At 54.1% G+C, this 25,578-nt stretch overlaps 9 protein-coding genes across 9 annotated transcripts; 5 read left to right on the top strand and 4 right to left on the bottom strand.

Annotated features, from left to right (window-relative positions):
* Positions 1-341: 341 nt before the first annotated feature.
* ura6 (uridylate kinase ura6) lies at positions 342-1,851 on the top strand. Its single transcript, XM_025609348.1, has 2 exons — positions 342-722; positions 796-1,851. Exon 2 carries the CDS (start codon positions 839-841, stop codon positions 1,469-1,471), a length of 633 nt encoding a protein of 210 aa, XP_025464365.1. The 5' UTR covers positions 342-722; positions 796-838; the 3' UTR covers positions 1,472-1,851.
* Positions 437-772, top strand: BO94DRAFT_473063 (uncharacterized protein; the record flags this gene model as incomplete). The annotated part of the gene is made up of 1 exon (XM_025608463.1): positions 437-772. The coding sequence occupies one exon, from the start codon at positions 437-439 to the stop codon at positions 770-772; it is 336 nt and encodes a 111-aa protein (XP_025464366.1).
* On the bottom strand, positions 1,602-5,074 carry BO94DRAFT_626786 (uncharacterized protein). The gene is made up of 5 exons (XM_025617375.1): positions 4,522-5,074; positions 4,382-4,458; positions 3,930-4,328; positions 3,134-3,350; positions 1,602-3,073 (listed from the first exon to the last, which is right to left on the bottom strand). Exons 1-5 carry the CDS (start codon positions 4,625-4,627, stop codon positions 1,896-1,898), a joined length of 1,977 nt encoding a protein of 658 aa, XP_025464364.1. The 5' UTR covers positions 4,628-5,074; the 3' UTR covers positions 1,602-1,895.
* Positions 5,075-6,098: 1,024 nt separating this feature from the next.
* Positions 6,099-6,981, top strand: BO94DRAFT_192548 (PaaI family thioesterase). Its single transcript, XM_025606042.1, has one exon. The coding sequence runs from the start codon at positions 6,220-6,222 to the stop codon at positions 6,907-6,909; it is 690 nt and encodes a 229-aa protein (XP_025464363.1). The 5' UTR covers positions 6,099-6,219; the 3' UTR covers positions 6,910-6,981.
* Positions 6,918-8,317, bottom strand: BO94DRAFT_538032 (thioesterase family protein). The gene has a single exon (XM_025612399.1). The coding sequence runs from the start codon at positions 8,005-8,007 to the stop codon at positions 7,054-7,056; it is 954 nt and encodes a 317-aa protein (XP_025464362.1). The 5' UTR covers positions 8,008-8,317; the 3' UTR covers positions 6,918-7,053.
* Positions 8,318-10,292: 1,975 nt separating this feature from the next.
* On the bottom strand, positions 10,293-13,762 carry BO94DRAFT_538030 (putative alpha,alpha-trehalose phosphate synthase subunit TPS3). The gene is made up of 3 exons (XM_025612398.1): positions 13,502-13,762; positions 10,723-13,436; positions 10,293-10,636 (listed from the first exon to the last, which is right to left on the bottom strand). The coding sequence occupies exons 1-3, from the start codon at positions 13,522-13,524 to the stop codon at positions 10,587-10,589; spliced, it is 2,787 nt and encodes a 928-aa protein (XP_025464361.1). The 5' UTR covers positions 13,525-13,762; the 3' UTR covers positions 10,293-10,586.
* A 341-nt stretch (positions 13,763-14,103) lies between these two features.
* Positions 14,104-15,483, top strand: BO94DRAFT_538029 (Stk19 family serine/threonine-protein kinase). Its single transcript, XM_025612397.1, has 2 exons — positions 14,104-14,773; positions 14,830-15,483. Exons 1-2 carry the CDS (start codon positions 14,218-14,220, stop codon positions 15,426-15,428), a joined length of 1,155 nt encoding a protein of 384 aa, XP_025464360.1. The 5' UTR covers positions 14,104-14,217; the 3' UTR covers positions 15,429-15,483.
* Positions 15,484-15,852: 369 nt separating this feature from the next.
* BO94DRAFT_568169 (SRPBCC family protein) lies at positions 15,853-16,919 on the top strand (the record flags this gene model as incomplete). The annotated part of the gene is made up of 3 exons (XM_025614663.1): positions 15,853-15,874; positions 16,030-16,365; positions 16,537-16,919. 3 exons carry the CDS (start codon positions 15,853-15,855, stop codon positions 16,917-16,919), a joined length of 741 nt encoding a protein of 246 aa, XP_025464359.1.
* Positions 16,920-17,604: 685 nt separating this feature from the next.
* Positions 17,605-20,179, bottom strand: BO94DRAFT_192315 (C2H2 zinc finger protein). The gene is made up of 2 exons (XM_025606041.1): positions 19,943-20,179; positions 17,605-19,734 (listed from the first exon to the last, which is right to left on the bottom strand). The coding sequence occupies exon 2, from the start codon at positions 19,679-19,681 to the stop codon at positions 17,756-17,758; it is 1,926 nt and encodes a 641-aa protein (XP_025464358.1). The 5' UTR covers positions 19,682-19,734; positions 19,943-20,179; the 3' UTR covers positions 17,605-17,755.
* Positions 20,180-25,578: the final 5,399 nt, after the last annotated feature.

Here is a 25,578-nt window from a genome sequence, read left to right as displayed (position 1 = left end):
TCCTAACCCTTGTGATGGAGCTCTTGTAAGATTGGATTGGATTGGATTGAAGTAAAGTAAAGTAAAGTAGAGTGAAGTGAAGTGAATCACAGGATTGTGGGAGTTGTGGTGGGAAAAGAGAGAGAGGAAAGAGAGAGGGGAAAGAAAGAAAGCAAGGCAAGTACTCTCTCTGTACTCTGTACTCTGTACTCTGTATGTAAGTATACAACAAAAGTATACAACAAAAGTATACAACAAACAACCCACTCTACGCTAGGCCCAACCAGGCAACCGCCCCAAGTCGGTGGCTCTTAATGGCTTTTCTTCACCTTATTAGAACAGCTTCGCGACAACTCGGGTTCCCCCATTCAATCCTTCCCCACGGCTCCTCGTCTTTGCTAGCACCATTCTCTCCATTCTCTCCATTCTTTCCATCCTTTCCATGTCTGTCTCCCTTATGCGTGGTGCCCTGCCGCCCATCCGCTCAGCCCAGGCCGTGGTGGCCCCCCACCGGCATCTCCGACTGTCTCTCCAGCGCCCCTATTCCTCTTCCTCTTCTTCTTCTTCTTCCTCCTCCTCCTCCTCCTCCTCCTCTGCTCAATCCCCCAACCCCACCCACTACAGCCGCTCTAACTTCAAAGTCCTCCCCTTCATCTGCCTGTTCGCCCTCGGCACCGGTTCCTACGTCCTGCTTGTGAAATCCCGTACCGGTGTCCACAAACCCAAGCCCGATTCCACCAACTGTGAACTACCCCTCCCCTTCTCCCCTTCTCCCCTTCCTACACATAACTAACCTAACCACCCCCCCGCCCCCAGAACCCCCTCCAACACCACCCCCTTCCCCCCCAAAAAAAACAAAATGTCCACTCCGCGCTTCTCTCCCGCCTCCATAACAGTCGTCTTCATCCTCGGCGGCCCCGGCAGCGGCAAAGGCACCCAATCCACCAACCTCGTCCGGGACTACGGCTTCACTCACCTCAGCGCCGGCGACCTTCTACGCGCCGAACAAATCCGCACCGGCAGCCAATACGGCGACCTCATTAAGACCTACATCCGGGAGGGCAAGATCGTCCCTATGGAAATTACTGTGGCTTTGCTATCCAACGCTATGGCTGATGCCCTGGCCGCCAACTCCAACCTGACCCCCGGTTTCAAGCCCCGCTTCCTGATCGATGGGTTCCCGCGCAAACTCGACCAGGCGGTGTTCTTTGAGGATACCGTGTGTCCGTCGGAAATGACTCTGTTTTTGGATTGCCCGGAGGAAGTGATGGAGGCGAGACTGTTGAAGAGAGGAGAGACTTCTGGGAGGGATGATGATAATGCTGAGAGTATTCGGAAGAGGTTCCGCACGTTTGTGGAGACCAGTATGCCTGTTGTGAAGGCGTTCGAGGAGCAGAACAAGGTCGTTTCGGTCACGGCCACCGGGTCGGTCGAGGACGTGTATGAGCGCATTCGGGAAGGGTTCGAAGCTAAGGGGGTGAATCCCTTATGATTTAGGTAGAAGCGACATGATTGACTTGGTTGCGTGTATGTAGGAGTCGTTATAGAGGGTTGGATAGATGACTGGGTACATAGGCTGGAGCGATGCTTCTTGATGTTGAATTTATCGAATTCTTGTGTATCTAAAAACCCCACCCACAGCAGTAGGGTGGGAATGTCGAGCCAGTAGTCTATCATATAGCACATGTAAACAAATTACAAACTCAATCATAGTTACACACTAAGGCATAACTCGTGTCATTGTCAGGCCCCCTTCACATAGTGAACCTGTCTAGAATCCAATAGCTACCATGATGAAAACCGTAAGTTGGAATAAAAAAATAGCCACAGCACAACATTAACAAAGAAGAACACCTCGGCCCAGTCCTACACAGTTCCTTTTTTTCATCGCCCCTCGTATGCTCTCGGTCTATCCATTACTCCGCAGTCACCGCCTCCACTGGGGCGCTGGCGGGCGCCACGGCCGCTGGCTGCTGCTGCTGCTGGCTGCTGCTGCTGCTGTTGTTGTTACCGTGACGGCGACGGTCGCTGCCCTTGCTCTTGTCGTTGCCCTTGCCCTGGGCTGCCTCCTCGGCCGCCTGGGCCGCCTGCAGCCCCTCGCGCACAAACCGCTCCCGCTCGCTGCGCACCACGCCCAGCACTTGCTCCAGGCTGCGGCGCCAGACCATCAGGCGACCTTGCACCTCAGCCCACTGCTTCTCGCCAAACACCCGGTACGTGGCCCGATGGACCAGGAACTCAGACCGCAGCTGCGACAGCTTGCCCTCGACCAGACCGGCGCGAATGGTGTCGATAACCCACTTCTCGACGTCGGTGGCTGGCACACGAAGGGCCGTGGCGATGGTCTCGTAAGGCAGGGAGCGCGACGGGGTGGAAGCGGCCAGGGAGGCCAGAGTGAGCAGGCGCATCTTATTCTGCAGGGCCTCGCCGGCCTCGGCCAGCACGCCGCCGGAGATGTCGGCCAGGGGGGTGGCGGTGACGAAGGCATCGTAGGCATCAAGGGTGTCGGCAGTGAAGATCTCGAGCAGCTCGAAGAGAGTGTTGTCGCTGGTACGCAGGGCCTGGACAGCGTCGGAGGCGGTCAACGGGGTGAAGTCGAACACGGCCGGGTGAGTGAGAGCGGAGGTCAGGGCGCGAACAGCCAGCTCGCGGGCCTCGGGGGCGCTGGCGTTGGCGGCGGGGATGGTCTGCAGGGCCTGGACAACATGGGTCTGGGCCAGCTCAGGGTCACCGGAGGCCTGGGCGGCATCGGCGATGGCGAGGTGCAGGCGCTGGGCCTCGTCGGCGTCCAGCTCCCAGGCGGCGAGCCAGCCAGGCAGCTGAGTAGACAGCTGAGACTTGAGGGCGTCAAAGGCAATGGACGAACCGGACTGGCGGATGACGGCGACGGTAGCCAGGAGGACGTGGTAGCGGCTGCAGTCGGAGGGGGCGAGGGTGTTGAAGATGGTGGACAGGATGGAGATGGCCAGGGAGGCGCCGAACTGGGGGGAGGAGATGGGCTTGGCGAGGTAGGTGCAGATGCGAGAGAGGAACATATCCGGGTCGGAGGCTTGGTGGACGAGGTGGACAAGCAAGTTGTAGGCGGAGATGATCTCTGTGAGCTCAAACGTCAGTGCCGTTCAATGACGGACTATCAAGATGGATGAATACGCACCCTTCTCCGGGGCGCTGTTCAGGACCACGGCCGCCGACACCAACTTCTTGAGGACCTCATCACGCTGCTTGCGGTCGGGCTCGGCGTCGGACTGTTCCTGCTCACGGAGGGGCTGCAGAAGCGGGGAGATCTCGGTTTGGAGGCTGCTGGCGGCTTCGGGCTTGCGCAGGGCGTCGATGTACTGGGCGAACTCGTCGGCGAGCTCGGTGAAGGAGCCCTCGATGAGGAGGGTGGTGGAGGGGGGGGCATGATGGGAGGGGGGGGGGGGGGGGGTGTTTTTGGTAGAAGAGAGAGAGAGGGGGGAGAGGGGAGGGAGATCGATCAAAGGGGAGGAGCGAAAAGGGAGCGAAGCGAGAAGGCGAGGAAGGAAAAGGACGGGCGTGGATTGTGGATTGTGGCTTTGGATTGGATTCTTTGCCAGACAGATTGGGATTTGGCGGTGGAGAAAATTCAGTGTGGGAAAAACTCTTGGCGCCGCTGAACTGCATCGGGAGATCGTCTCCTCTCGACTTTCGACTCTCGATTAAAATATCTACTGAGTTCCTTCATCAAATCAACGACACGGATCATGCATTATTACAATAATAACTCCCAGGCGCTAGGGGGAATCGTACGAAACATCAAGTCGTAGAACATGCAACTGTAACACCCTCCGCGGCTGCCCCCAGAACTCTCATCACCGCCATTACAACAACCATTACAGCCAAGCCGAGCCCATGGTGCCTACAAACAATCTTCCTTTTACTAACTCTCGCTCTTCCAGAGACTCATCTTCGCTCTGCTCCATTTACAGCACCAGGCGCAGCCCAACAAACAGCACGGTCGCCAAAAGGCCCGTGGCGTGCTCTTGCGCCAGACGCACCGCCGCGTTGGAGGTGGACGAAGAAGAGGTGCTGCTGGTCGTGCTAGTCGCAGTCGTCGACTTGTCGCTTGAACTGCTCGCAGTGCTGGTGGCCGTCGTCAACGAGGTGGCCGTCGTGGTAGTCGACGACTCCGTGGACACAGCTGACGCATTCAGGGTGCCGCAGTCCTTCTCCCGTGTGGACTGGCACTCCTCCTGCTCATCGAGGGAGGTTGAGGCCTGAATGCACTGAGCGTAGGTCTCCTCGCAAACAAAGAATGGGATGGTCTGAGTGTACTCGGCCACATCGGCAGTCGAGCCATTGGAGCAAGTGCAGGAGAAGTCCAGGGTGCTCTGCCGGACGGGTTAGCGGGGAAGGGCACAGTCGTCGGTCGAGTGACACTTACCGGATCGCACGAGTTGCTAATGGCGACACCGCCGCAGATTTCGGGGCACGAGTTGCGCTCGGCAGTACACCAGGAGCCTAGAGCACTAGTCAGCGACGACAGAATACAATTTAATCTACCTTCCATCGGGACGGTCCTACTTCGGTCAGTGTAGCTGACAGCGCTGATGTTGAAATTGCTGGGAAGAGTGTAGTTGCTGGACGCGGTTGCCACAGCGGCCAAAGACATCAAGACGAGAGGAAGCATGGTGATAGAAGAGTTGGCGAATGCAAGACGTAAGATAGATTGGTATGAGATGGGATGGAATTGGGTAGTCTGACAACGAGATAAGAGAAGCAGACAAGCAATGGGATGGAGAGGTAAGTGAGCAAGTAAGTAAGTGGACGAGAGAGGTGGGAAGAGGAGAAAAGAGGAGGTAAAGAGGAAGATGAGAGGGAGAGAGGAAGAAGGAAGCACAGGAGGAAAGAAGGAGCCGATAAGGCAGACGAAACGGGAAGGTGCAGCAATGAGAGCCGAGAGAGCAAGAGCGAGAGAGGAATTCCAGCTGTTTATTTATATTTAATTCTTCTTCCGGAGCGTGAATATTAGGACTGAACCACTGGAACTTGCTAGCGACTTTAGTGTCTGAAGAGTGTGTGCATGACAAGACAAGAACTTATCTAGCAGACCTAGTCCGTTTCAATTGGGTCAACGATAAAGAGGAGGAGGATGATTATTATGACTATTATTATTATCCGTCTCAGTCACCTAGCATCTACCTACCTACCTACAATAATAGCATCGCTCCCAATTTCCCGTTTCCTGTTTTGGGCCAGCGCCGGACTGATGATTTGGCCGGCGATTTGTTTGTTGCCCTACGCGAGGGATGCCGATGGTGATATCCACCCTTCGAGACAAGCAGGCAGACAGTCCCCTCGAGGATGCACCCGCCAGGGAGAGAGAGACACACACACAAAGGAGAAAGGAAAATTCTGATCGGATTCTGTCCGGGGCACTGGAATGTGCAACCATCTCCCCCTCTCCCCCTCCCCCAGCGGGTGGCATGAATGCTGGGCGGCTGGTAGGTAAGTAGTGGTCAGGTTTGTTCGGTGTGGTTCAGCCCTCTCATTTCTGCTTTTCTCCTCTTTGTTATCGATTCATCCCCGGTAGCGCCGTGAGCTAAAGTAGCTGGCGGTGGTTGTGACTGGCTGCTGGTCTGCCGCCTAAAAACTAGTCGAGCGTTAGTCGCGACGGGCTTCCATGGCATACGTAGGCAGGGCCGCAGGCATCGATGCTCCCAGAATGTTTATCCAGAGATTCGGCCAGTGGGGAAGTGCGCCTGGTTGGGGACAGAGGGAGTCTGGAGAGTGTCAGGGGTAATAATGATAATAGTAAAGAGCGCACCCGCAAATAATTGAGGGGGCGAATGAGACCGGGGGGGGGAAAGTAGAATATTTAGTCAAACAATAGGATACATGGATATACTCCGGCAGCTGCTGGGGATCGCCAGGCCCAACCTTGAACCAACTAACCCAGATGATATCAATCTCCATTTTTCTGCACTGGCTGTCGCCCCCAATGCGGTAAAGTCCCTCCGCTCCTGCGGTTCCGGTATCATTACCACCTTAGGTACGGAGTCCTAGGTTCCGTACCGTCCGGAACTGCGTCATTTACCAGGCACCGTATTTGCCGACTTGCATCTGATTTCCCTCGGCTGATCGCTTCTTACTCCGTACATCCTATCTAAGTACAGCAGCAGCAGCAGCAGGAGGACCTACCCCCCCTCCCCTCCTCTCAGACCAGACATATCACATTCCATCTCCATCTCCATCTCCATCTCCATCTCCATCTCCATCATTATGTCCTCCTCAATTCTCGACCACCCCCACCCCGCCTCCTTAACCCCCTTCCTCCACTGCTCCTCTCCGTCACTCCAATCGCTCCTCCACCATTCCGATTACCTTCCCATCCGCACCTACTCGCGCATCCCCAAACCCTTTTCTGGCGAGGATGGCTACTTCGCCAACACCTTAGCCACACCACTCACCATCCCGCATGTTCTGACCCTCCGTCGTCGTCCGCATCTCCTCTCCGCTCTGCCCGCCGCTCCGCCCGTCTGGCCCGCCCCCACTGGCTCCCCGACCCCCGTCCACACCCCGGACCTGATACTGCTGCTCGATCTCGCAACCCCGGGAGTGTCGGGCCATCCATCCACCGCTCATGGCGGGGTCATTGCCACTGCCATGGACGAGGCCATGTCCTATGCGGTGGCTCTGTATGCGCCGGAGACGGGCCCGCGACTAGAAGGGGAAGAGGAGGATGTCCCACCCACGCCGCGGGGAATGCTCTATACCGCCCAATTGGACATCCGCTACAAGAGTCCCGTCGTGGCGCCGGGATACTTGATCGTACAGGCCAAGGTTCTCGCCCGTGTCGGCCGCAAGTTCTGGGTGCGTGCGCAGGCGTTCCAGCCCGAAGACGGAAAGGCACACATGCGGCTCACGACCGATGCGATGGCCTTTTGGGTGCAGACGGCGCCGTCGCTCTGAGAAACCTAATATCTTCTATTGTTCTTCTATTATATGTACATATTCAGATCGATCGGTAAATAAGAGATAGTCGGTCGGTGGTAGGGCCGGGGAGTGGATCCAAGACGGGGAGGGAACCGGGCACGAGCAACTAACTCTTACTCTCTACAACTTCTGCCGGGTTCCAAGGTTGCGACTCGCACTCACCACCAAGCCTACCTGTGTACTCAATGCTACCACCTCCCCTCGCTCATTCACCAGCGTCACATCCAGGTCCGTCCGGCCGTCCTGCACCAGCTTCGAGTGCACCCGACTGTACAACCACTCCACCCCCTCCGCCGGCAACCGCCGCTTCAGATCGATATTCAACGTCACCGTCGGGTACCAGTGCTGTGCCTGCCCCCGACGCCCCGAGGCTTCCGCGGCAGCCTCGTCGAACCCGGCCAGCGCCGTGGGAAACATATCCGTCAGATAGACCAGGGCCTCGTTCGTCCACCGCGCCGTGACATCCCCTTCGGGCCGAAATCGTGCCCACTGCTCTGCGACCATCCGTCCTGGTGCCGAGCCCAACTCCGGCCCAAAGAATTCCGTCTGTTTCGTCGCCCGTCGGAACGACAGAAACGGCGCATTGAGACGCTTCCAGGCGCCATCCCGGCCCGTGGCCGCCAACGCTAACAGATCCACCGCTCCATCAGGCTTAGAGCCCCGTGGCGGAGGTGGAGAGAGATTCCAGCCCGTAACAGCGCTAAAACCGACCTCCGCATGCGCCGGACTAACGGTAATATACCCGGCGACTTTGACCTCCAGCTCTTCTTCGCCAGGGCTGGGGGGCGTGGGCTTCTTCCGCTCCAGCGGCTGCAACAGTGTCACATGCACGGTACTAGTCCGCTTCCCAAGCTTGGTATCCTGGATCATTAAAACGGCAGGGCCAGTGGCCGTGCGCCGGAGAAAGGCCAGTTGCATCGATATCGGCGTGGCGGGTTCATTGTAGAGGGTTGGATGCGTCTGCGCAAAGTGGACGAGCACCAGCCGGTAAATAATCGAGGTGGTGTAGCCGCCATGCGGAACTGTAGGGTACTTAATTAGCGCGAGAGGATCGAGATAAGACCTCTCGGTCATAGCGGACAAGGACACGCATCCTACCGGCCCCAATGCACCATTCCTCGCGAAGACAGGCAGAATACCGATGCGAGCTGATGAGCGTCACTTGGATGGCTGCCTCGAATGCGGGCCCGTGGGCGGGATTAGCACTCATGGTTGGTTGGTTGGTTGGCCGTAGGGTATGTATTGGTATGGGTATAGGTATAGGTATAGGTCTAGGTCTAGGTCTAGATGGAAAGAGAGGGGGAATTCACCTTCCGAGTGCTGTTTATAGGGAGAAGTGGAAAGATGAGGAGGAGGAGGAGGAGGCGGCCTGGCCGAGGATGGCCGAAGATGATGCCTGCCGATTGAGCAGCAACAGCAGCAGCAGAAAAGGTGCCTCGGTTGATTTCCCCGCCGGGCGATCGGCGCTGACTAACCCCGAGCAGATAACGTAATTCCCAACCGAGTCGACCGCCCGGTCGACCCGCTCACCTCTTCCAAAATTCATCGCGCGTTCAACGCGTAACTATTCAAACAACCACCATGCCACCAGTATCGCGTCATCTAAATCAAAACTCGGTGGAACAAGAGGGAAGGATTCAAATCGCTATATCCGCATTAAAAAATCTTGAAATCTCGTCAATTCGTCGCGCGGCAGAGGTTTTTAATGTGCCTTACTCAACATTACGCGATCGAATGAAGGGAAAGCAATATCGACTCGAGCAGCGCGCAAATGGCCACAAGCTCTCTAAAAATGAGGAAGCATCTCTGGTTAAGTGGATATTATCGAGAGATACACGTGGAGTTCCTCCTAGACCATCTCATGTGGCAGAGATGGCTAATATTCTGCTTGGTTCCGCAGCTCAACCTCTTGGAAAGAACTGGGTCTCTAGCTTTATTAATCGAAATCCTGAGGTTAAAGCCCGATTTGCTCGGCGATATAACTATTCACGCGCGAAATGTGAAGATCCAGAGGTTATAAAGGGCTGGTTTCAGCAACTGCAGAAGGTTCGGTCAGAATGGGGGATCCTTGACCAAGATATCTATAATTTTGATGAGACAGGCTTTGCTATGGGCCTTATAGCAACTACTAAGGTAGTTACTAGGGCTGATATACCTGGAAAGCCTCATCTTATTCAACCAGGCAACCGCGAATGGGTTACAACGATTGAATGCATGAATTCAAGTGGTTGGATGGTCCCTTCATGCATTATCTTTAAAGGCAAGCGCTATATTGAGGGCTGGTTTAAAGAATACAGTATACAACCTGACTGGCGAATTGAATTAAGCGCAAACGGTTGGACTACCGATGAGATAAGTCTCCGGTGGCTTCTAAAGGTCTTTATTCCTGCAACTACTTCTCAAACGATTGGCCGATATCGATTACTAGTCCTTGACGGCCATGGAAGCTATCTTACACCTCAATTCGACAAGCTTTGTGAGCAGAATAATATAATTCCTATCTGCATGCCTCTTCACTCATCTCATCTTCTACAACGCTAGATGTTGGTTGCTTTGGCCCGTTAAAGCGCGCGTACGGAGAACTAGTAGAGACAAAGATGCGCTTGGGATTCAATCATATTGATAAGTTTGACTTTCTCAGCGCTTATCCTAGCGCTCACCACAAAGTCTTTACAGTACAGAATATTCAAAGCGGCTTCGCTGCCGCTGGGATACTTCCATTCAGCCCTCAGCGTGTGCTTGATAAGTTGAATATCTTACTATCAACACCGACACCCCCCCAGAGCCCTGGTGGGAACTTATCTAGTTCCTCTGTACTAGCAACGCCTCAAACAGCTCACGAACTCTTTAAAAAAGCATCCTCTGTTAAGAAGATGCTTTGAAAACACTCCCAAAGTCCTTCAACACCTTCAAAAAGAACTTACAATGAGTTGCTTAAAGGTTGCGAATTAATAATGCACCAAGCAGCCTTCATGACAAAGGAACTACATGATCTCCGCGCAGAACATGAGAAAGTGAAGCAGAAGAGGAGACGTTCTAAGCGCCAGATGACTCCTAATAATGGACTATCAATACAAGAGGCGAGAGACTTAATTACGCAGAGGAATGAGCGATTGAATCAGGAAGGTGGTAGTAGTAGTGAGCCAAGTATTTCTACTTCAAATACTTTAGTTCCTCAAAAACGTGCTCCACCAAGGTGTTCTGACTGTCATATCTTGGGGCATACTAGAACTAGATGTCCTAATCGTCATATTGCTTAGTTTTATTAATTTAATAAAGGTTTTAGTTGTTGGCGATAGCTTCAAGTTTAATGAGTATTGTCCGAATGGATGGGGTGAGCGGGTCGACCGGGCGGTCGACTCGGTTGGGAATTATGTTAACTAGATACCTATTCCGTACACTTAGGAATATTGTATAACGGTATATAAGTAGATAGGAGAGTCTCCGGTGTTATTGTGGCCTCGTCTATGTGCCCCCTCCCGCAAAGACTCCCGCAAAGCTCCCGTCGCTCTCTAAATCCATTCAAATCCAGCCCACGCGCCAGTCTGCTTGCTTTTAGGGGCTCGTATACCGATGTAGATAGTACTATGTATCCATTCATGCATCATGTCCTCGTAGGATAGGCTCCTTCCGTCCAGTCATTTTCGTAAGCCTCATGAGCCGCTTCGGGGTGCAGCCAGCTTCTCCAGACACGACAGGACTCCTACCATGCCACCACACTCCGATTAGCATCATTCATGTATTTCCACCGATCCAATGGGTCTTTGAACAGATCTTAGGGATTCTTACCTGTCACTCCCTGGGTCAAGGTCGCCTTAGCCTCCGTGCTGCGAGAACCGAGCGTGACGGTCATGGCGTAGTTGACTCCCCCCGCGCTGGCCAGCTTGTTGGCCCACCGAAACACCGCCTCGTCATCGCGACCATCCCCAATAGCTAGCAGAAAGTCCGGGCGTCCGACATTCTCATCCCGCTGGCTCTTCTTGAGACATGATCGCCACGCTACTTCCGCTGCCGACGCCTTGTTGATGCCCGCCGGCTCCACGACCAGTGCGCGCTCCACGGGGACGGCATGCACCCCTTGGTTCATACAGGCATCGTTGATATGCCCCGCGCACTCCGACGCCAGCCGCGACGCCGCCCCCTGGTCCTCGGCCGACTCATAGTGGAACATGAGCGAGCAGTGCCGTTGCTCGACCCAGCTTCCCTCCGCACGCTCCTGATAGTACTCCAAGATGTGGAGCACCGCCGCCTTCCACGCGTCCGTCTGAACCTTGTCTGTCAGCTTAAGCCAGGTCTCCGAGTGCGGCTCGCGCACAAAGCACCCGTTCTCGGCAATCAGACCCAGGCCGCTGACCAAACGGAACAGCCGTTCCATCTCCTCGGGCATTCTCGCGCTCATGACGTACACCACATTCTGTGGGTCCTCGGTCAGTTCGGCCAGCGTGGTGATCGCGCGCTGCGGCGTAGTGACAATGATACTCTTTGGCGAGCCCCAGGAGGCGAGCGTGCCTTCGTAGTCCACGATGACCAGCCGGCGCGACGACCGACGATACATCTCCTCTAGTTTGTTTACCTGCAGCCGAGGTACGGCCATAATCTCTCGCGACGACTGCTCGTTCCAGACCCGGCTCAAAGTCTCGCTGAATGACTTGACCCAATTGTGGGTGGAATTCTGTAAAACCGCCTGGTGTAGCTGCGTCCACACTTCCTGACGTTCCCTTTCATCTCTCGACAATGCGGTATGGATGGCCTCTGCACATTGACGGTAGTCCCAGGGGTTGACCAGTAGCGCATGGTCGCCGAACACGGATGCGCTGCCAGTGAACTCGCTCAAGATGAGAGACCCGTACTTCTTGTTGCCCCATTTACCGTCTTGGCAGTAGACAAACTCATGGCTGGTCAAGTTCATGCCTTCACGCAAGCTGGTGATGATCAGAGCGTCCGCCACGGAAATCAAGGCGAGGTACTGGGGGAATGCCAAGTCCTGCTTCAAGAAAACCAAAGGCTGATGAGCAAGAGTGGAGTGGGTTGAGTTAATCCGCATTGCGATGTCGGAGATTGTCGCTTCCAGCTCGGGCTGTTCAGTGGTGCTGGTCGCCACTTGGATCAACACAACCTGATCTCGCAATTCGGGATATGTGTTCAGGAAGAGCTCATAGCTTAGCAGTTTCTGCCGGATTCCGCGCACCTGGTCGATTTTGTCGCGCGACACGATGAGCCGTTTCCCCTCGTAGCGGTCCGAGATAGTCTTGATCCATCGTTCCACGTCGGCGGCCTGCCGGCGTTGGTCCCATGACGTTGGGTCGATACCAATTGAGAACTTGCTCACGTTGACAAACCGATCCTCCAGCTGCAGCCCGTCATTGGTGGCTTCCACACAGAGAATACGGCTGCACGTCTGGAGGAAGTGGCGACAGTATTCCTCCGTCTGGAACCCTACCAGATTCGCGCCAAGCATTCCTTCAAGAAGCTCCTTGCGAGGCGCCAGGCACCGAAACACTTCCGAGGAGGGGAAGGCAATATGTAGAAAAAAGCCGATCTGTGCGTCCGGAAGCAGTTTCCGCAGCATGGCCGGAACGAGCAGCAGGTGGTAATCCTGCACCCAGATGGAATCTCCACGCTTCCAATTCCGCGCGATGCACTCGGCAAAGGCCTGGTTAGTCTTAACATAGTAGATCCATGAGTGATCTTCGTAAGCTTTGCTCTTGGGGTTATCCGGGATCTGGTAGTGGAACACCGGCCAGAGAATCGTCTTGCAAAAATGGGTATAGTGACCATCGAAGTCACCGTCACTGACGTAGACGGTCAAAGATCCATATTCATCTTCCAGCTTCTCGGCGATCGCCGCTTTAGTGTGTTCCGGTAGGGCATCGGTGGGCATCCCCAACGTTCCCACCCAGGCTTTGTCTTCCAGTTGTCCGGCGTCCGTGGCCGACCGCACGGCATTGCGCAAGCCCCCATTGCCCTGCTCGGCCGTCTCGATGGTCCATTCGGCGTACGAAAATGAGCTTTTGCGGCTGTGGCCTCCCCAATGGTCGTGGACATGCGCGATTGGCGGCTTGGGGGCCGGCTTTGCCTTCTCTTTTGGTGACTCTGCGCCTGGCGTAGTGAGGTCTTGGTGCCTGAGGATGGAAGGAGAGGCTGGAAATGCTGCGCGCGGTCGAGGTTGGTTCAAAGCTAACGTCGAACCCCATGCCGGGGAGTGAGCCTCACTCTCCGTCAAGAGATTCACATCACCATCTGTTTTGGGAGGGAACGGAAACCCGGAGTGCTCTTGCTCCGCTTTAGAAATGTCTGCTGCGAAAATCCGTTCATGCTCAGTGGTGGCACCCGGCGTAAGACCAACGCTTGGGCCGCCATTGTTTCTTTCGAACAAGCTCAGGGCCACGTTGGGGGTGGAAGTAGTAGCAGTCTCGGCGGGGTTGGCTGATTGGGGGGTTGTCCCTTCCGCGCGACGAGTCTTGGGGTCGCTGACGTGAAAGTTGACCGTATAGGGCAGGAATCTGTTACCCAAAAATATCAGAAAGGCTACAGGCAGCCGGAGGAGGGGGGAGCGATCGTCACTTACAGCGAAGCAATATAGATGGTCATGGTGGCAGCGGGGTAGCTGGGACCCCCGGGCGAGGCAAAACAAATAAGCAAAGTGAGGGAGAAGAGGAAGAAGGAAGAAGGAGAAGGAGAGAAAGACACTGAAAGCTAACCACCTAGTCACCGCGAAAAGGGGGATGGGGCCAGTCAATGGGAAGGGCTCAGTTGGGACGGTTGGGGAGGGATGAGAGAAAGGAAGGCCGATCGCCGCGGACAAAAAAGTACAGGTTCTCATGGCTACGTCATGTGCAAAAGGGAGCAGCAGGAAAGGAATGAATGTTCATCACTCTTAGGTAATGGGGACCTATCCATTATGGTATTGTGTACGGAGTAGTAGGTAGTGTATACACATGTACTTGCTAGTACATATAATAATATAGTAGACGGTATTATTTTGGTACTAATTCACCCCACGTAGTTGTGCCACATACCCTGCTGATGCCTATACCATCTACTACTAGATACTTTACACAGTACAGTGACATATATTCTTCACGGGTCTCCACACCGCCTGCGGATGGGCTGACCCCGACGAGGCCTGAAATCACGTGCCCTTATCGGGTCACCGCCATATCAGCCATGTGGCCTCAGGCCAGAAATTCGGCAGCTTCGTTTCCCGCAAACTGATTCACCCATCATTTTATTCTCCCCCCTTCTATCTTCTATCCCGGACCTAGCTGGCTTAGACACCCTGCCATGCCCTTGCGCATAACATCCTCTCCCGTATCTGGTGTCAAGAAGAACAAAAAGCCCGCTAGCTTGAGGCCGCGCGCCTCTCCCTTCGCTTCCCATGCTCGTCGCAAGGCTTCGGCGCCGTCATCGTCCGGTGCTTCAAAGCTCTACGGTGAGCACGAGTATGATCAAGGCTCATTGCCAGACTTCGGAACATCGCGCTACATTCCCGAAACTACACCAGTGAACGATGTGGTCCAGGCTCTCCAGTACATCCACCACAGCATGTTCGAGAGCCTCCCTCGCCGAGTGGGGATGAACAGCGCGCGCATCGCCGAAGTTCTCAATTTCCGTCGCTCTCTTCCTCCCCTCGCCTCCGTCGCACATGTTCATACGCTGCTGGATTCACCTACCGAGGTAGAGAAGGAGATCGTGGAGCTAGTGCACGTCGGCCGGGTTCGTCGCTTGATCGTTCCCGAGAGAGGAAACGATGCTGCTGGGTTAGGCGATTGCCTTGTTTTGACCGAGGAATGGGAGCGGCTGGTGCAAGATAGTTCCGCTCTGGATACACCACTGAAAGGTACGGATCTTCTTCCCTCTCCGATCATTTGCACCAAGCGGGCTGATCCGTAGCAGGCAAGTTTCTGGAACTGCTTGGTCGGATCGGAAACACATGCGCCATCCCTGGGACAGCCTTCTCTCTGCCGGAGACTATGGCCTTGGTCCGGGCCGGCTTTCTCGTCTCCTCGTCAGCCTTGGCCAAGGGTTCCTCGAGCCTTGCTTCCCTCCCCGTCTTTCCCGCGACCTCCACCATCCCAGCTTCCGCTTCCGCGAGACAAGGTGGCACTGAGCAAACCGCCGATGTCGGATCGAGTTCTGATTCGCAATCTCATACGGCGACGTTCTTCATTTCACTTCCAAATACCGGACCCTACCTTCGTCTGCTGAGCGCTAGCCGTTCACACCTACTCTCGCTCCTGAAAAGGTCGAGTTCGAGTGAGGTCCCTGGCTACCTGCTGCGTGACCGCTGGGATGGGGCAGTTGAGAGCGAAAAGAGTTTCAGCGCGGCGAAGAGAGCACGAGGCGAGTTTGCGGGTATCTTACCTGGTCGGACGAAAAGATGGAAGGAGCTCTATGGGATAAACTTCCGCTGGGTTCTGGAGGAGGCGCTCGGGGCTGGGTTAATCGAAATCTTTGATACGGGCAGCGTTGGCCCTGGGGTGCGCTGCCTATGATCTGGGTATATGTCCAGTCGATGGACGAATCTATGCCAGATGACACTGGGGCGGGTAGTGAAACCTCTTGGTGGTCCAGCTCTGCGAATCTGTAGGCCGATAAACCATGTATATAGCCTAGCACATACCCTCCAATATATAGTCGTGTAGAGAGGATGAGGACAACAGTCCGTCAGGTCAATTGACCTCCGCCCATCTCGGTGTCACTGCCACGAGATAGTATCTTCTCTTCTGCAACTCAGTGAAAGAAAAGGCTAGGAGCAAGCGAAGAAAAGGTGCTGGCTAGACTAACCACTGGTTCGCTGGTAATAGACTTAGGGTGCAAGTCATGGAGGGAACATCCGAGATCGCTTGACTCTTTCTCTTCCTCTTCCTCTTCCTCTTCGTCTTCCTCTTTTTCTTCCGCACCGTTCAATAATCCACCATGACTCTGGGATCCTACCTCCGTCTCCTCCCTCATCCCTTTTCTTCCCTCCCCACCCATCCTTCCCTTGACTCTTCCTCTTCTTCTTCCTCTTCTTCTTCCTCTTCTTCTTCCTCTTCTTCTTCCCCCCCTCCCGCCCACCACTCCGCTCCTTCCTGCACGCCCTCCTCACCGAAGCCCAGACCTTGCTGACGTCTATCCCCTCTACCTTCCACCCCGATCGCAAACCCCGACGCGCTTTCCCATCGACCGCTAAAGTCCATCTTTCCACACGCTCCATCCCCTATCCCGACTCCCCCGGCACCCCGGACTATTGGGTATGTCGGCAGAGCGTGCACGAAGACGCACCCGTGGCCGGGTCCGCCTCATGGGAGGAGTTCCGCTCCGGACTCCGGGAGGATCATTCCGAGCATGAGAAGGAGTACACGCCGAGTGTGACCGCCGTGGAGCGGTTGCTGGACTGGCCATCCGAAACAGACGTAGGTGGTGGGTGGACGAGAGTAGATGTACATGGTGAGTTGCAGGTTCGCTCTCAACCCCCCACTCTGTCTCCCTCACTTTCCCTCCATAATATGTGTAGGCATGCATGCATCTATCCAGGTCTATCTACCTATTCATCCATTTATGTCTGTATGTACCGGATGACGGGGGTGCTGCAACTACTAACTACATTACCTGCCCCAGTAAATTTGATCACACACACCTTTCATCCTACGGCATTGATCGCGCCTCGCTCGTTCATTGTCCTGGTTTTGTCGGCGGACCGGGGCCGCGATGGTGGATTTGTCACCATTCAGATCCCACTGGCGGCGGATTCGAGCCCGGAGCCGATCCGGCAAAAGATTACGGCGTCAGCGCCGCAGAATGCCATCTTTGCGTCCTATGCCAGTGTGGAAGAGGTGGTCGCTGGGTCCGAGGGGCTGCAATGGACTATGGCGACCACCTCGGATGCTGGCGGGGCGATTCCTCGGTGGATACAGCGGAGCTGGACCATGGGCGGAGTCCCCAAAGCCGTCGTGGCCGACGTGGGCTTGTTTCTTGGGTGGACCGCCCGCCGAAGGGCCTAGCCTCGTTCTTGACCAGCCACTTACTGCACTTGGGTTGTCTAACTATCTAGTTGGGGTACAGTACAAGAGGGTCGCGTCCAGGACATGTGATTGCATTACTTCCTGCTATTGAACAAGCATGTGGATTATTCCAGCCAGTCTTTCACTGACAGTGATCGCCTGAGCTAATAAATAGATATTTTTGCCCACCAGACTCCCGGCTCCTCTCACGGAAATGGGATGCGGATGCATACAAGACGTGCGGGAATAATAACGCCCAAAAAGAGAACATGATATGAAAGACAACGGTTGCCATCGCCTTATCAGAGTAGAGAAATGCCAGCGACCGGGGCGGAGGGGTGGAGGGGGGGCCCCCACCTTGTCCGGGTCCTCGTCAAGGATGGGAGAGAGGTAGGAGGTATACATCAAAGAATCATGTAGACAGAACCGACGGCAGAAAGATACAATCATGAGGACTCCAAGTGACACCGTGGAATCCAGATTTGGGGGATGAAAAAGGGCGGGTCGAATGTGAGAAACTATCATCAACGACATCGATGTGTTTAAGTGAGGTGGAACAATGTAGAGAACAGACAGAAGATGGGACTGGAGGGGAGCATCTCCCAAAGGAGGGCGGGGGGAGAAGGGAGGGAAGGGGGAAAGGGAATGGGAAATAGATAGTCATGACAGGTAAGCTATTCACTTGGCAATAAGAAGGGTATTATAGAGACTCGCATCAGCGCGTTTGCAATCCATCGCAGAAGGAATGGAGAGGACAAATATCTAATGTCTTGACGAAGGGAAACATGAGTGGATAAGATGGTTGGTAGCAATCCTCCTAGAAGGAAAACATCTATTCACCGCTGGGAAGTGCCGACAGCGCTTGTCTCTGTCTGCGCCTGTGGTGCACTGGGATTCGACATTGCCAGTGCATTGACATTCGTGGATGCAATTTGGGCTCTCAGGGCGGCAACCTCCGTCCTTAGCCCATTTAATTCTTCATGCACCGAGCGAATGTACGTCCATAGCTTGTCTTCCCGATCACGAAGCTGGTCAATGAGGTTAGACTCATGAGGACCGGAAATTTGGTTTCCATTGTTCGAAGCCCCTTCCAGGCCTGGTTTGGACGATAATGAACCACTGTGACTGTTTGGGTGGCTGTGAGATGGCGTGTGTTTCGTAGCAGTCGAAGGTGCTGGTGGTACGGATCCTTGTGAATGAAGCGCAAACCGAGATTCGGCAGAGCTCATTCCAGGCGGCGGAGGGAGCTGGGGAGCACCCGGTTGCGGTGGGGGCAGGCCCAAGCCCGAAGCGGCATGATTCCCGACGACGGAGGTCGAAGATGGCCCTGCCCTGTTGAATGGTTGCTGTTGGAACGACTGCGCCATACCGGTAGAGTGAGCACGATGATGGACATTATTCTCTGGTCCGTGGCCGAGCTGATGTGAGGACAGTGCATGTGGCGACAAAGGTTTTGGGCTCCCTGTAATATTTGTGGGAAAGACGGATGACCCTGAAGGTTGGCCAGGCGGTGGGAACGTCATGTTTCCGGACTGTGATATGGGAGACGTCGACGCGCTAGAGCCAGCATGGCTTGGTGGAGGGAAGAGGCCCCCAGGGGACGGTCTGCTTGAGGCGATCGGGGGATATGTGCTTGGCTGGCGCGTTTGATAGCTCGGCGCAGTGTTCGACCGCGAAATGGAGTCCGTCGACACGTCATGCTTCTTGATGCTAGGCATAAGTCCTCGTTCCTCCTCCTCATCCATGCGCTCCGGCTCAGCAGTGTAGACAAGTCCATCCATAGTGTCATCGGCGCCCCCAGGAGCAGGAGGGTCGCCGTATTCATCCTCGGGAACGTAGCTCCCCATGCTTGCTCTGCGCCCCGCGCATCCGCCTTGGCCCTTATTATGGCGAGCTAAAGCGTCGCCACGCGCGAACCTGCGTCCACATTTAGGGCAAATATGCGGCCGTTCGCCAGTATGAAGCTTCGTGTGTCTTTTCAAATCATGCAACCGACGGAAGCGTGATTGGCATGTTGAGCAAACATATGGCTTTTCCTGACTGTGGGTAAGCAGATGGCTCTTCAGATTATGGTGCCTTGTGAATTCAGTGGCACAGTACGGGCAACGGTGCTTTTTCGCCGACGGTGACCGTTGACCTTTGTGAAATCCGGAACCGGGTAGACTTAGACCCCGTCGGGGGTCATTAAAACTGACCGTGGGCATCGGGTATGAGAAGGCTTTGTTGCCCGTTTCTTGCGGTATGTCTCCTTCATCACGGTGGCGAGGACCGCCATCCGGAGAACCAGTATCCTCAATGGGGCCGGGACTGGCCACGGTCGAGGCGTCTATAAGCGTGGCGTTGTTATCGGCTGCCCCATACGCATCAGACGCAGTTCCTGGACCTGAATGAGGATCAACCTGCATTTGATCTGACGGCGTTTGCAGAGTCTCATTCACGGGATTGGCCTGCTTCTCGGTAGCGCCAAGAGCCTCTCTTGCAACTTGCGAGCTGTGCTGTTCTGACTCCTTCTCATGTTCCAGGGGCCGATCCGTTTGACCAGCCGTGGCCGGCGGTGCAGCCGTCGTCATTGGCGGCAGTGAAACTCCGGAGCGCGAAACGTTCAGCCCGGCACTGGCGATAGAAGTTAGGCTTGAATCAGGCCTTGACTGTTTCAAGAAAACAAGAGGTTCCGACGGAGCTGATATTATCGAGTTCGACGTCCCAGATAATTGCTTAGAAATGGTGACAGGTTCGTTGTTCGATTGCATCAACGCAGCCATGGATAAGGGATGTTTTGCGCCAGTCTGGAAGGGTGGGCGTAGGTACGGGAAAGCTAAATAGATGGAGCCCATGTCAGTTGATGAGGGTCTTCAGTGGTGGGTGGGTGCAGGGTAATGGAAGGTCCAGGACAAATCAAGGACATACAGGAAGGGATAAAGGGCTCAAAGTGTACCAGTGTATACTCAGCAGGCACAAGACAGCTAGGTAGGACAAGGGAATGAGTGGTATCCATTAGAGGCACTGTCGCGTGGGGCGCTCACCTAGGACCGAGTGTGGCGCAAGCTGACGGGTTCAGCCTTCGCGCAACGTCTTGTCAGACGATCAAGTCCCACAGAAACAGATACGGGGCTCGCAGGAGGTAAAAATAGCGGTCAGCCTTGCAAGCAGTAGAAGGACGTTGAGTCTAGCGCCCGCTTGTTCTGGATCTGGATCTGGTGGGAGGGGAGGGGACTCTAGTCCATCTGGTGGAAAGCCGTATGAGACCGGGGTTGTACGGCAGAATGGCAATGTCTGGTTAGGCTGCAGAGAGGAAGCTGGAACCCGCGATTGTCAAAGCAACGAGGCCAGGAGAATTATGCAGAGCTATGCCGTTGGAAGCTGGTCAATGTACAAGCGACATGAAACCCCAGTAGACGTTGGAGTATCAAGAAAGGCAAGGGGGGTTGTTGAGGAAAGATGGACAGCTTCGGGACACGGAGGAGACTGTTGGCCGAAGGATGTAGAAATGAGTGAGAACCACCCCAGGAAGTAGGGAGACTATTGGACGATAATGAGGCGTAGGGGAACGGATGAAAAAAAGGGGAGGGGGAAGATTGTTTTATTACGGAAGGCAGTTAATAAGGAGAGACACGACAGATGAAGAAAACGTATGTGAACAGAGAGGCATAAAACCCGATGCAGAGGGTGGCAGAATAGGATACAGGCAGAGGGCAGGTTGGAAAGAATAGTACGTAGTAGTGTACGGAGTAGTAGTAAGCAGCCCAGCCAGGTGAGTGAGTGAAGAGAGTTCAGTGAGTTGAGGGACTGAGGAGTTCGGGTCGCCTAGGAAGCAGCCGCGGGAATCGTTCCTGATTGGGTCAAGCCGTCCAAGCGAAACAGGCTCGGTCGAGGCGGCCAAATCGAGGGGATGGATGGGGCTTGGATCTGAATCGCAGAAGCACAACAGATCCAAGATGAGACAGGCAGATTATCCTAACCTAAGATGATTCACCAGAGAGGAGGGAAACACTGGGAAAATCGGTGGAGGGGGAGAGAGGGAGAGGATGAACACGAGGAAGGCAGTGGCTGGAGCAGTGGCCCGTACCAGCCGTGGCCAAGGTGACGGGCGGCTCTGCCGGGTGGGCACTGGTCAGAAACAGGAAAGTTTACCTACCTCCAAGGCGCCGCATAAATTGTAAATTGTAATGGTCCAACACCGCCCGGGCTGAGGCCCGCTGGGATTGATTATTGATGTATCCATAGACGGTCCTGTATGGATGCCAACTGGGCAATCATCTCAAATATTGACTACTTGATCCCATGCTCCATAGCAAGAAGGAGGAGGAGGAGGAGGAGGAAGAGCAGAGCTTTCGCCTCAGCATGGGCCTTTTGGGGCTGAGTAAACAAGATCTACTAACTATAGTTAGTTACTACCTGCCTTACCGTATACACTAAAATTATCAGGTTCGATACTGAGAGCCTCAGCAGGTTAATATAGACAGATGCCCCAAGGGTACGGAGTACAGAATAGTATCTCGAGAAGTTGTACGTCTTTGCATCCGGGGAGAGACAGATAGGTTTGACTTCATTAGTGACTTTCTTTCATTTTTGCCTCGTGGAAATAATTGGAAGGGATAACTACTCTCGACCATAGCACGGTGATCATATGTTTCTGCCACTGTACGTAATACCCAATTGTGGAGTTCTTACTACTCCGTTTAGTATCATCTAGATACTACAGGATATGTCTACTACTGCAGGGTACACAGTGCATTTGCATCAATGGGGATTGGCGATCTGGAGGCAACAGTCCCAAAGCTGACATCTTTTGCTCTTTTCTTTTGTATTTCGTCAGCTGATATCTGATATCTTGCCAGGGATATTCCAGAGAATGGTGAAGAGAGGCGTAAAGTACGGAGTATAATACCCAACAATGTACGGAGTAGCGGTGGCTGGTATTGAGGGACAGTGCCCTATAGCGTAGGTATGCAGTGATGCACGCAAAAGCGGGACGGGAAGACAAGCTGAAGTGCCAATAGAGTACGGTGTTCTCCGGATGAAGGACAGTGGAACTACAGCGGACCTTCTACATTGGGCCGAAGCCTGGAAAGACTATACTACTTCTAGCAGGTTTCTGCCTGTAGTTAATTAGTGACTAGTATCTATGTACGTAGTAGTAGTCATACCGGGGATCTTCCGTACAGCTGATGGAAGGAGAATGAGGCTGTGTGGCTAGGCTGAAACTTCATTGTGGCTGGCCACCAGCTGCGGAGAAAGCTGGTGGCTTCTGCCCACCTGACCAGTTGGAGGCCGTTTCTAGAACCGAGTGGGGTCCATAGGGTGGCTGTACAGTCCCCACCGCCTGCCTGCCCGACATGAAGTTCGACGCCTCTGATTTGCCCCCAAGCTGTCATGTGTGGCCTCTTCACCATTCACCATGACTTCCCCCCTTGTGACCATGAATCAGATAGTGTGTAGGAGCGTGAACATGTTCTTCGGAGATAGTGACCTTATTCAATTCATCTTCGAGTCCATCGCCCCCATGTCCGGACTCCGGCGAGGTCGGCTACTACCTCAGGCTGCGGCCGCGATTCTGGACGCTCTGCTCGATCGCAATGGCAGGTGAAAATCACCGGAATGCAAGTACTTTCTAGGCGCTTGGGATTTGCTGCGCTACTGTTCTACGCGCGCCATCGACTACACGGTACGTCTAGTTCACAGAAGTATGGCAAAACAGGATAAGACCAGGTCTCCAGTACTGCCAGAACTTAGTATTATACACAGTAGTGACCCCAGGGGCACCGACCACGGAGTACTCCGAGTCTATTGGGTGGTATGGGCTTATAGCTCCGAGCGATCATGCAGGTCTCGCATATCTACACAATAGAATGCGTTTTATCCCCTCTCTCTTGGCCAAAAAGGGCTCCGAGGCTTCCATAGTCTTCGTCCATCTCTTCACCGCAGCGAGGAAAATTTTTCCTGATCTGCCGCATAGAAAATTCTGTAGCCGTTGAGCGGATTATCAGTGACCCAGCCCGTCATCTAGGTTTTCTTAGGCAACGTTAGCTCTATTTATTCCTAGGCTTAGCTGAGGCACCCTCGGTGAATTTGGTCTTTGCCACCATATATTTAGGATGATTACTCCGTAGTGAGACCCTGCCTGTGCGTCTGGCTATTTCAATCTAGCTTGCAATGACATGCACCCAATTGATTGGTGGCCCCTTAACCAATGCCGCTACTACTACTGAGAGTTTAGTGGTATAGTATGGAGAGAAAATTTTGGTGATTCTATCTTCAAACCAGCGCCCAACTCAGAACGAAGAGGGCCACGGAGGGGAACCTGCTAATGGTTCACTGGGAAGCATCTACTAGGAAATCAAAGAAAAAAGAGTATAGGTAGAATTGGAGGTTGGTCATCTGGGAATATCACGCTGACCTGTTCTGCTGATACCAACCAATATCAGTACCTACGATATTTACATCGATTTATACTATATCCTCTTTTGCCAGTCACCCAATTATGACAGTTTTTGTGTACAGCTCCCCCCCTCCAACACAGGATAACGAGGCCACGATCCTCATTGATCAGCAGCTAAGTATATGGTAACACACATTCGAATTTGTCTTACTAGAAATATCAGGCCTGTTGACAATCATGTAAATGAAGCTTAGGGCTACTAGTGCTCCTTCTAGGCAAGGTTTACCTCTTTTGATGAAGTGTACATGTGCGCGTAAGATAATAGATTGCAAATATTTGGCCATGATAGAGGTGTAGTCCTGATTAGTGTTTGTGCATATGTCTAGCTAACCGCCCGATTTCGGTCATATGAATACATATGGTCTGGTCGTCTTCAATCATGACAAGAGTAGGGGGGGGGGGGGGTTAAGGCATGCCACCCCCGAACTCACTAGATACCAAATCATAATAATATTCGTTGTAGACTCTACGGGGCTCAGACGTCTCATTTCCCCCAAGGGTTTTCGATTACTTGACAGCCCCGAGGATCCTATAGTAGAGAGCATCGCGCGTTGGAAGCTTATAATGCTGCCAGCTGATTGTGCCGGGGTAAAGGCGCCCTTCAAAGATACATGGCATCGGGGCAGATTTTTGATCCTGGTCTCCGACCTAGACTCCGTTCTGCTGCCAGAGAACAAGTCTTTCCACTCCACTGTACAGACAGAGACGAACCCCTGGATTTTAGGTGGTCCTGGATTGGTGTTCAATCCCCTTTGTAGAACCTCATGTTCTCTCCGTCCTAAGCCCGGCCCGTTATGAGAAGAAAATCAGGGGAATTAAGGGAAGGTGGGGGGGGGTTGAGAGGACAGAGGGGAGAAGAGGGACGGGGAGTGCTTAAGCGCCGTGATGGGATGGGATGTGATGGTATTGCAGTTGGTCGCGGACTAGCCCCAACACGTGAGGGGGACCTGCCACCCTCCATCTCTCAATTTTCAACTCTCGTCTGCTCCCAACTTCCTCCATTTCTTCTCCCCGAGCCAACAAAGTTCTAGTAGAAGCCGGCTAGGGTGAGTGTTATCCAATATCTACCTACCTATCTATTTTACCCCCATCCATCCTCATATCACCTTATCAACTGACCCAGTACTCCGTATGGCCAGGAGGTCACTAGATACCCCTCTTGGTCCATCGAGCTACCCGGAAGTTGGAACATGCAGCAAGAATCCTGCCGGTGCCTCTCGCGGGCGTTGCTGGCCGGCGGTTCTACTACGGCTATGGTTGGTTGGGTCCCGAGGCGATCAGCAGTTGGCGCCGGGAAGGGAACTCAGACCGGCTGATTGACCCTTCTCATTCGCTCCACAGGTGACAGCTCGTGCATCCGGAGTCACAGCACGGGAACCTCGACGGCCTTTGCCCCGGCGTATCGCGACTTTCCCCACTGTGATAAGCCAGGCCGACTGCTCTAGTGATATCGGTCGACATCCACTCATCGTGTCGCTCGGCCTTGTTCCCCGTTGACTTCCCAAGAGGATGCCTCGACGGCCCAATGAGCTTCATCGCCTTGGTTGTGCTACATGTTGCCGGGCGCTTATTTCCCCCTTCACATACAATTCATGCAACCCAGCTCGCGATGCCACCCCCGCCTGACAAGAACGGCGAGGCCGGGGCCCATCATTGATATTCAAAGCGGCCATGCTGCCCAGCGACTGTCTTGCCGTCGCGGCTCCTTCATCTCTCCTCTGACCTTCAACGTATCATCCCCCCAGGCTTGCGTTGTGGCCCGCCTCTTGGTCCTCATATTGTGCAGGATCCAAGGAGCAATCCTAGCTGAGTTCAATTAGCCAAGACTTTGGCCATCGGTATGTTCGCCTTCTTGATTATTCCTTACCGTATGCCTTTCAAAGATCAACGTACGACTGACGATCTTTCACAGTAAGGCCTTGCTTGCCAGCCTGTTCATTCTCTCGTATCAGGTAGGCATATGCCTTTCTATTCTTTCTTTAGGGTTCCCATTTGTGAAGATATAGTCCCACTGGCCTCCCGTGGATTGTCTTGATCTGCTGTATGGTTAACAAATGTTCTTATAGTGCGTGCATAGCTGTGCTGCCACGAGTTCCTGCTGTAGCCTCTGCTCGGCAAGGTATCCCGGTACTCTTCCTGCGTTTACACTTCTTCTCGGATCACTCGCCAGCCAAGCTCTTCTGCGCAGTATTCAACGCCGCAGTTGGTGATCCACTTGTC

This window comes from Aspergillus sclerotioniger, assembly GCF_003184525.1.
Source record: "Aspergillus sclerotioniger CBS 115572 chromosome Unknown BO94scaffold_26, whole genome shotgun sequence".
NCBI lineage: Eukaryota > Fungi > Ascomycota > Eurotiomycetes > Eurotiales > Aspergillaceae > Aspergillus > Aspergillus sclerotioniger.
Note: the sequence above shows the minus strand (reverse complement) of the source record. Positions and strands in the feature narration are given on the sequence as shown.

Excerpts from the sequence above, each read along its gene's own strand:
- ura6 (XM_025609348.1), top strand. The coding sequence starts at position 839 with ATGTCCACTCCGCGCTTCTCTCCCGCCTCCATAACAGTCGTCTTCATC.
- BO94DRAFT_626786 (XM_025617375.1), bottom strand. The coding sequence starts at position 4,627 with ATGCTTCCTCTCGTCTTGATGTCTTTGGCCGCTGTGGCAACCGCGTCC. Across the intron at positions 4,459-4,521 it reads TGTCAGCTACACTGACCGAA|GCTCCTGGTGTACTGCCGAG; the intron begins GTAGGACCGTCC and ends CTAGTGCTCTAG. Across the intron at positions 3,351-3,929 it reads TGTTTGTTGGGCTGCGCCTG|GGCTCCTTCACCGAGCTCGC; the intron begins GTGCTGTAAATG and ends CTCCTCATCGAG.
- BO94DRAFT_192548 (XM_025606042.1), top strand. The coding sequence starts at position 6,220 with ATGTCCTCCTCAATTCTCGACCACCCCCACCCCGCCTCCTTAACCCCC.
- BO94DRAFT_538032 (XM_025612399.1), bottom strand. The coding sequence starts at position 8,007 with ATGACCGAGAGGTCTTATCTCGATCCTCTCGCGCTAATTAAGTACCCT.
- BO94DRAFT_538030 (XM_025612398.1), bottom strand. The coding sequence starts at position 13,524 with ATGACCATCTATATTGCTTCGCT. Across the intron at positions 13,437-13,501 it reads ACCATCTATATTGCTTCGCT|ATTCCTGCCCTATACGGTCA; the intron begins GTAAGTGACGAT and ends TTTGGGTAACAG. Across the intron at positions 10,637-10,722 it reads CTTGACCCAGGGAGTGACAG|GAGTCCTGTCGTGTCTGGAG; the intron begins GTAAGAATCCCT and ends GTGGCATGGTAG.
- BO94DRAFT_538029 (XM_025612397.1), top strand. The coding sequence starts at position 14,218 with ATGCCCTTGCGCATAACATCCTCTCCCGTATCTGGTGTCAAGAAGAAC. Across the intron at positions 14,774-14,829 it reads TCTGGATACACCACTGAAAG|GCAAGTTTCTGGAACTGCTT; the intron begins GTACGGATCTTC and ends GATCCGTAGCAG.
- BO94DRAFT_192315 (XM_025606041.1), bottom strand. The coding sequence starts at position 19,681 with ATGGCTGCGTTGATGCAATCGAACAACGAACCTGTCACCATTTCTAAG.